The following is a 9,536-nucleotide window of genomic DNA, read 5'->3' on the forward strand; positions in this document are numbered from 1 at the left end:
ATAGAAGGATAATAAAAAACTGGTTTGTTTCGTATCTGTGCATGCGTACATAACGTATATTGTATTGATATTCTCGCTTTAAAGTGGCATAAAAGATAATAGAGTCGTTTTACGAGATATTAACACTGCAAATGTTTTCACTGCTACTTGAAAGTGATTCGTAAATATGATTAACATACGGATATATTTATGTAGTTATGTGGGGATACAAAAATCTTCATGTCTTGTATTTCGCCGTTTGTCTTTACCTTTGTAAGCGAAACTTTAGTACAAGGAGTGAATAATGCTTACATCTATACTATCCAAGGATTGGGGAAATATTTTGATTTGGTGTTAGGGGAAATATTTAAATTTTTAATATAACTCTTCATTTAATTTTGAAAAAGTGTTCTCGTAAACTCGATATAGTCGAGAGCGTCCTTTATTGATTGGCCTGAACGGGGTTCCACATAGGGTTTCATACGCTGCACACAATAGTCCGCCATGTCCTTGGTTAGGTTCTACATACAACAAAGTTTAATACATCATTGCGAATTCTGTTAAATGAATAGTATGTACTTACGCAGTAAAGCTCTTCCTTTGTTACGTAGGGGCGGTCGGAGGCAGTGATTGCGCGGAAAGCATTCTCGATTTCTTCGTAGGATTGCACATTCTCTGTTTCCTTAGAAATCATAAATGCTATGTATTCCTGCAATGAAACATGTCCATCACGATTCGGATCCACAACATTGAGAATGGCCTCGAACTCTGGGTCAGGTTGACCTTCCTCCACCATAGGCAGATCGTAGCCGAGTGCACGCAGACACGATTTAAATTCTTGGTGATTCAATTTGCCACTCTTGTCTTTATCAAAGTGCTTGAACATCATTGAGAATTCCTTCAGTGAGTCCTCTGACACTCCAGAGTGATTACGCGCCTGTATCTGTTGCTCTAAGTTGTGTTGCATACGCATTGATAGTTGGTCAAGCTGATCCCATTGCTGGGCCAGCCCAACAGTTGAATGTTCTGTGTAGCGATTGTCCAATATCAAATGTTCTTCTAGTAATGCTCCCAATTCTTCAATTTTCTTTAAGTCAACACGACGGGCTCTTACTTCTGTAGCCTTGATACGAAGAGCTTCCAGTTGCTGTTCCAATGAACCAGAACCTTCCATCATACTAGTTCTATATGATAAATTATAATAATCAAAATATAAAAGTTAATTTGAAATCTTCAAATAAAAAAATATACATTTACATACATATATTGCTATTTCTCTAAAATAAGCAAATAACAGTTAATATAGGGTTTTAAATAGAAGCAATTATAAATTATTTATTTGCGGGATTTTTCAAAACGAACAATGAATGTAAAATTAGTTGTTGAACAAACAAAGCTTATAAACATAAAAAAATAAAAATAAAAATCACGAAATACAGCCGAAACAAAACTAAGTGTAGGTTGTAGGTATGGTCGAGTACAACATGAAAATAGGTTTCTTATAGTTCCTGAACGCTCCATTTTTAATAATAATATACACACTACCCTATACCCTCCATTTTTACTTTATTTAAAAATACCGTTATTTTCATACTTGATGAACTTATCATTAAAAGCCTGACTATTTTTCATCCGATTTTAAAAATCAGACATGTTTTGAAAAGGCGATTTATAGAACTTTAAAATGTTGAGAACCGTTTTATTATTAGATATAGTCGGGGTAAAATTAAAAAAAAAAAAAACAGTTTTTCTTAATTTTTTTCCACTTTGACCATCTCTAATTTCAAAAATGTCTATGAAAGTGACCAAATACGTAGTATTTATCTAAACGTATATTTATTTTCGAAAAAATTGATACTTCACCTTATGCAAATGCGTACAAATTGTCGAAGTTAAGCAATTTAAGTACCCAATAAACATTAGGCTTGGTTAGCTATTCGAAAATGATTGGAAAACCAATCTTTTTTTCGAGTCTTATCTTCGATAACGAATGTGCAATAGGTTAGTATTCGATTCGAGAACTAAGCCATTCTCCAGCAAAACGGCACCTTCGTTATCCAATGTATTTTCCCTTCGTTATGAATTCGAAATCCAGCCCATTATCGAGTTGAAATTTTATTGTGAGAGAGCGATTGTCTTATATTTTCCTTCGAGAATGAGCCGGATTTCACTTTCTCTCTTGTTACTATGGTTTTAATTTTTTTTCGAACCCATTTCGAGTGTATTTCAAATTTACTCTGAACCAAGGTACATTGAACAGGTAGTATCAGTAGAGCAGCTGATTTGATTTATTTTCAAATTATTTGGTCTCGAAAATGTCAAATATTTTTAATTTTTTCTCACAAAAATTCTGAATTGTTAAAATCCATTTGCTTGTGAAACCTTTTTCCATACAAAACAAGCGATTGAATAGCAGCTTTTGGAACGTTCGCCCAACTCGGCAGCACGACCGCTGATTACTGGGCCTTGCAAAGGATGGATCAATGCTTCGAGAAGCAAACAAATTTACTAGGAAAGAAAGTTGCATCAATTTTTATTTTTTTCCAATTTCAATTTTTTATTTTTTATAATTTTTTGTATTTCACATGGCACGCTTTGATTTAGAAGAAAAAATTCAGAACAGTTTTTGACACTTTCGATACCAGAAGCAACAACAAAATACACGCAAATGTTGTTTTTGCTCTACTGATACTACCTGTTTAATGTGCCTTGCTCTGAACCAAGGTACATTGAACAGGTAGTATCATGATTTGATTTATTTTCAAATTATTTGGTCTCGAAAATGTCAAATATTTTTCTCACAAAAATTCTGAATTGTTAAAATCCATTTGCATGTGAGACCTTTTTCCATACAAAACAAGCGACTGAATAGCAGCTTTTGGAACGTTCGCCCAACTCAGCAGCACAACCGCTGATTACTGGCCCTTGTTGCGTCAAGTTACACACTAACCGTTTGACGTTGCGTCCGAAAAATCATAAACTCGTTGCTAATATTTGCCAAATTTGGCGTTTTACCCCTCCACTTCTTCTATACATTTTCCTCCATCATCTTTTAAATTTCATTTTTCCATAAATCTAAAAATTTTCACAAACTGGAAAAATTTACGTTCAAACATGTAAACAAAACACTGAATAGTTGTCACTTGACGCAAATGCATAGGCAAGTTGAAAGTTTAGCTAAGTTGTGCGTCACCGACTCCGTCAGCTTTGTACATGTAACTTACTTCATACAAATAAACCGATTCAACTTTTTTGACTACTGCCAGTGACGGTGACGGTGACGGCGACGCAATGCATGTTATGTACTTTCACTTTAAAGGAATTCATCAATATTTACTCAAAATTGATATATACGACGGCTCATTAGCAAAAAATGGGTTTTTCGTAAAATTTTAGGAATATAGGCGTAGCACCAACCACTTATATGTGGTATCTCAAAAACTACTTCACCGAACTCGACAAAACTTTTTTTTGGTTATACGTGCATTTATTTGATGAATCTGCTTATTGTACATCTATTAAGCCTAACAACAAGTTTAAAAATCTTACGTCCAATTTACAATAATATAGCTCAAACCCTGGGGTTGAGCCCTGCTGGTTTAACGTCGCTCAACAAAAGGCTGCTAGATCTCTTCTTCGCAGGCGTGTCATATTTGTTGTGTTGCACAGGCCACTTGCCAGTGGATTTGGGTGGTTACGCAGTTTTATTTTATATTCTTTTCTGCTGCAGTCGATTACAGATTTAACCATCGGTACACCATCCCTATGTATATTTTCATTGCGGACATATCACGGCGCTCCCGTTAAGCCCCTTAGCGTTTTAGATTGGAATCTTTGGATCCTGTCAATGTTGGTTGCACAGGTCGTACCCCACAGTTGAATACCATACATCCATATAGGCTTCATGACTGTATTATATATAAGTGCAGCGAATTAAAATTCAGCGGCTCCGTTGGCTTGGCCATGTCGTTCGAATGGACAGAAACGCTCCTGCTCTTCAAATATTCAACGCGGGTCGCGATGCTGGTAACAGAGCAAGAGGAAGACCTCTTTTGCGTTGGAAAGACGTGGCTTCGCTTGGAGAAGGACTTGGCTTCATTTGGCATTTCCAATTGGCGGCAGTTAGCACAGACGAGTATTGACTGGCGTGCTGTTTTGGACTCGGCCAAAATCGCTTAGGCGGTTACAGCGCCAATAAAGAAGAAAGATAAGTTATATAAGTACTTTATGATCTAGTTTCAGTTTTGATTTACTGTTTATAAGCCAGTTCACGCTAGCTGACTTAAGCTTCATTTGTGTAATCTTGGTTGATATGGGTTTGCGCCAAGTTAGTCTTCTATCCAAGTGTATTCCTAGATATGTCACGTCGTTGGCTTGTGGAATATGGACATTATTTAATTTGATGTTGTATGTTTACACTTCTGTTCGTTGACTTTTATGTGCCAGTTTGCCAGCCATTCTTCTATGCGTAGTAAATGTTCCTCTGGTACTCTTGAAGCTCTATTGGGATATTTATTACGACTAACTAAGGCGGTATCATCAGCGAAGGTGGATGTTAGTATATCCTTGCTAGTTGGAATATCTGAAGTGTAGATGATATACAGCATAGGCCCGAGTACACTACCTTGTGGAACGCCAGCCGTTTTCGACCATGTCTTCTGAAGTGGAATTAGATAATTTGACAGCGAATTTTCTGTTAGTTATGTGTGATTCAAAAGTTTTGTGGAATTTCGGCGGTAACAATTTTTTAATTTTATATATAAGACCGTCGTGCCACACTTTGTCGAATGCTTGTGCCACTTCGAGAAAAATTGCAGAGCATTACTCTCTAAGTTCAAATGCCCTTCTGATTTCATTTGTAATTCGACTAACTTGTTCAGTTGTACCATGTTTTTCTCGGAAGCCAAATTGGTGTGCTGGTATTAATTGCATGGAGAAAGGGAGATATCTTCGAGAGGAGTACAGGGAAGTAAGCTTATTGGTCTGTATGAGGACGGCTGTGTTGCGTCTTTTCCAGGTTTGGCTATCTTCGACCTTTTCCATGATTTCGGAAAGTAACCGAATTTGAGGATAGCGTTGAAAAGGTCAAGATTGAAGAATTGCTAGTGCAATATTCGGTACCTCTATTAGCATTTTCGGAGTTGTAAAATCAGCACCCAGCGATTTCTTTGGATTAAGCTGCTTTACTATAACTTTTACTTCTAAAGAGTTCTTCTTGCTAAGTGTGTATAGCTCATTTGTATTTTTGGTTAGCCGTGGCAGCCCGACGTTGTTCGTTGGGCAGTTTGGCTGAAACACATTCTTTAAATGGTGTGAAAAACACTCGGCTCTCTCCTACTCCTACGAGCCCAGGTACCACTTTGGTTCCTGATTGGCATTTCCGTAGCCACTGGAAGTTTGAAGTATTTTAGCGATTTCCATAGAGAGCATCTTGCAGTAGAATTCGGGGAAAGCTTCTTGATGTACGTTTGCAAGTTGCGATCCTCTGCACGTTTAAGTGCTTGTTTCAGTTTTCTCCTGCAGCTTTATACAGTAGCTTTGAGGTTGGTCAGCGATGGCTCTGCCACTGTCTTCTTAGGCGCCGCTTTTCGGCCGCAATTTTTTCTATTTCAGTATTTGTAACTGATGTAGGCGTAGGTGGTACTTGGACTTGATTTGGTGTTGCCAGGCCAGCGACTGAAGTAAGTGTTTCTTTAAAATTTTCAACAAAGGAGTCTATCACCCTCGCAGCGTTTAATTTAAGGTGACTACTGATGTACTTTTTATATTTAAGCCAGTTGGTGTTATTTGAAGTGCACATTTTGTTTTGGCTCCTTAAGCACCGGCTTGAAATTTTTTGAAATCTGACAAGAACCACGCGCTCTACCCGCGTAAGGGTAATTTCAAAAAACTCAAAGCTAGCTATATTTTAGGGGGAGTAGTTTTTGTTCGATTTGAAAAATTTTCAAAACGGTTCTTAAGGGGGCTAAACGCGTACAATAAAAACAGGTAGAAGCCAAATTGACATCAAACCTACAAAAGTCAAAGTTTTCGGGAGAGTAAAAATAAAAATGAGCGTGTGTAAGGAAAAATAAAAAAATTACATTTCGCTGGTTGACGTTTTTAAGTAAATTTGAAGTTTTGTATTTATTTATTTATTTTCTTTGGTTAAAATTTGTTAATTTGTATGTTCTTTTCTATTTTTTTATACATTGAAAGTTTATATTTATAGTACCTGTTTTAATTTTGTATAATATACAAATGTATGTATAAAGCGATATATGTACTAGGCATAACGTTGGGCTGCGATGGAAAGATCAGGTGGAGAAGGACTTGGCTTCACTTGGCGTTTCCAATTGGCGTCAGTTGGCACAGAGGAGAAACGACTGGCGTGCTTTGCTGAACTCGGGCAGAAATCGCTTAGGCGGTTACAGCGCCAAAAAGGAAGGAGAAGAATATGAGGCAGGATATACACACACCACAATTTTGTGTATCTGCTGCTTACTTGTATACCAGCCCTGCTTTTACAGCACAGCGTGCCAAAACTTTCAAAAGCTCTCAGTACAAATGAAACCTTTCGCTGGCCAAGTCTGTTTTACAACCACTTTTTACTCACTTAAATAAAGAGCTTATTAAAACTGAAAATAATTTAAATTAGAATTAAATAAAAAAATAAATTAAAGTTAGTTTCCACTTAAATGAGGTTGGAGAACCGCAGCCTAAGAGGTATATGTATAAATATGTATATCAAATTAAAGAGAACGAAATTCTCTATCGAATGAGAAAAAACTGGTTTTCGAGAAATATTGACTTAAAAAAAGGCTTAATTTGAACTTTGACCTTTAGTAATTGTTGTAGTTGTTGTTTCCCAAAAATAATATACCGCTACGCTCACCTCAGTGACCTCTTACGATGCCCATATAAACTTTTTAATTTGACAATTGTGGGTATTCTGCATTTATGCCTATTTGCTCTTTAATGGTACTTCTCTAGTATAAGGTACAACTGCTAAAAAAGGTCCGAAAATTTCGACGCGTTTCGGACCCCGTATTAGCAATCCGGGTGGAAGGTTAATATTATTAGGAATGTAAAAGTTATTAACGAAAAACTTTTGTTAAATTTAGCTCTTTTCTTTCTTTTATGTGGATCGATAGAGATCATTGAGGTGAGCGTAGCGGTATAATTTTTTTTTGGAAACAACAACTACAACAATTATTAAAGGTCGAAGTTCAAATTAGGAATTTTTTTAAATCAACATTTCTGGAAAACTTGTTCATGAATTTTAAAGATGGTCATTCAATAGAGAATTTAATTCTCTTTAATCTGATATGCATGTGTTATATACAAATTTTATAGTTTTCACAAGAATCGAATTAATGTGGAAAAAAGTATACAGTGTTTTTGCATATAACTTCTTTCTGTGTAGGCGGCCTTTGGCCACCCTTATGGATTGTTACTCTCACTAAGTAGAATTCTCCCTTATGTATTGTCGGAAAAGGAGGCCGAAGTATTTTCTGCGCAGAACTTCTTTCTGCGTAGGCGGCCTTCGACCGAACTTATGGATTATAACCCTCACTAAGCAGAATTTTCCTTTCTGTGTTGCGACGAACAGGGGCTAAACACCTTTCTGAGTAGGCGGCCTTGGGCCGCACTTAGTATAATCCCTAACCTAATTATAACCCTCACAGAGTAGAATTCTCCTTCCGTTTTGCGAAGAAAAGGCGCTGAACCCCTTTTGCAGGCAACCCCTTTCTGCATAGGTCGCACTTATGGATTATAAAGGTATATGTATAAATATGTATATCAATTTAAAGAGAATCAGATTCTCTATCGAATGATACCAAAATACGTATACCAAGTTGAAGATTTTTCATAGGCTGCATTTCTTTATTCATTCTGAACGTTTGGAATAAACTTTTTTGTTTATTTATTCTTTAGAACGTTCCTGATGATATGTTGACGTATATTTCCAACGCATTCTGTTTATTCCGGCTGTGAAATGGGATTATCCGGAATGTATAAAGAAACGCAGACATAATGGCTGAATTTCTTTATTCATTCTGAACGTTTGGAATAAACTTTTTTGTTTATTTATTCTTAAGAACGTTCCTGATGATATGTTGACGTATATCACAAAAGCATTCTGTTTATTCCGGCTGTGAAATGGGATTATCCGGAATGTATAAAGAAACGCAGCCAATGTATCCCTTTTGACTATATTTATAAATCCTTATACTATGTTCTGACCGACAACAAAAACACTTTGAAAACGTGTTTTGGGATTGTGGGCTGAAGGCTGTTCACACCGACTGTTGGTGTTTTCGTTGACATTTCTTACATCCTCTGATTACAGTTCTGCTACACAAAAACAAAACCAAAATGCTTTCCCCCCATTTTCTTTTCATTAGCAACATCTTACTTTCATTCTTATTTTACTTCTGCCAGCCAACTAAGGCTTTCTGCACATGGGTCGTCCAATCATAGTTGCTTCATCGTCACAATCATGATGCAACGATTACATGACGACTACACTTTCGCACACTCGGTCGTGAAATTTCAATTCATTTGGCGTCTAAAAATTTCCTTGGAGCAGGTATTTCCTGTTTTTCTGGTTGATATTTTCGCGAAATATTTACAAAAACCTGTAATTTTTAAAATATAGACTGTGCTGCAACAAATCTAGACATCATTTTTCAGTAATATCTCTTCTTTTCTTTTCCTGGAATGTGTTTTGTGCATGCACACAGAGACTTTTTACAATTTCGTTTTATTGTATAGGTTAAACGCTCACATTTATTGAATTTTAATGCAATTATCCACTTTTTAATAATTTCCACAGATTTTATGCAAAAATACTAATTTTTATGCAAGTATTCACTTTTTCACTAATTTTTCCCAATAAAATGTAAACAAACAATGCGTGCACAACGATTAGCTAACGACAGTGCCGTACTTATCCGTTTCTGCATCTTCTACGATTTGCCGATAACTAGCCGATAACGACAAGTGTGCAGATCTACTTTGAAATGCATGTGCTCAGCTCAAAATTTCAGGGCGAGACGATAACGCAACTATGATTGGACGACAAGTGTGCAGATAGCCTAACAATAAATCCGAAATGGCGTATTAGAGACGATAAAATATGACTTCCACTTCGATAAATAATCGAAAAAAACTAGAAAAGATACCGATTGGAATGAGTGGAACGTGAGTTTTCAAGTAGTTTTCAGCAAAAACTGGTTTTCGGTTGACAGATTTTACATGGACGAAAACACAAGTTTTAAGTCGAAAACCAGTTTTAGCTACGAAAACATGTTTTCGATGTCGGTTAGAACATGATATTAATAAGGTGATTTAAGACAAAGGAGTTCTATTCTACATTAATTACATTTTTGTGAAAACTATAAGAGGTATTTGTTTAAATATGTATATCAATACTTGTTATAGTTGTTGTGTCCATCGATCCACATATGAATTTTTTTAGTTTGAGAATTGTAGGTATTCTGCATTTATGGCGAGCAAATCCACAAATTTCTCCACAACTTATTGTTCTCAAAACATTACCCACAAAAAATATA

The 9,536-nt window shown here is 36.2% G+C and overlaps 2 protein-coding genes across 2 annotated transcripts in view; both read right to left on the reverse strand.

Annotated features, from left to right (window-relative positions):
• Positions 1 to 9,536, reverse strand: part of LOC108370756 (spectrin alpha chain) — a 37,309-nt gene that overhangs the window by 3,215 nt on the left and 24,558 nt on the right. The gene's annotated exons all lie outside the window — the stretch shown is intronic.
• LOC108370758 (alpha spectrin) lies at positions 200 to 1,195 on the reverse strand. The gene is made up of 2 exons (XM_017626153.1): positions 563 to 1,195; positions 200 to 500 (listed from the first exon to the last, which is right to left on the reverse strand). Exons 1-2 carry the CDS (start codon positions 1,154 to 1,156, stop codon positions 372 to 374), a joined length of 723 nt encoding a protein of 240 aa, XP_017481642.1. The 5' UTR covers positions 1,157 to 1,195; the 3' UTR covers positions 200 to 371.

This window comes from Rhagoletis zephyria, unplaced genomic scaffold, assembly GCF_001687245.7.
Source record: "Rhagoletis zephyria isolate East Lansing unplaced genomic scaffold, Rhagoletis_zephyria_1.1 Rzeph_scaffold_04462, whole genome shotgun sequence".
NCBI classification, from domain to species: domain Eukaryota; kingdom Metazoa; phylum Arthropoda; class Insecta; order Diptera; family Tephritidae; genus Rhagoletis; species Rhagoletis zephyria.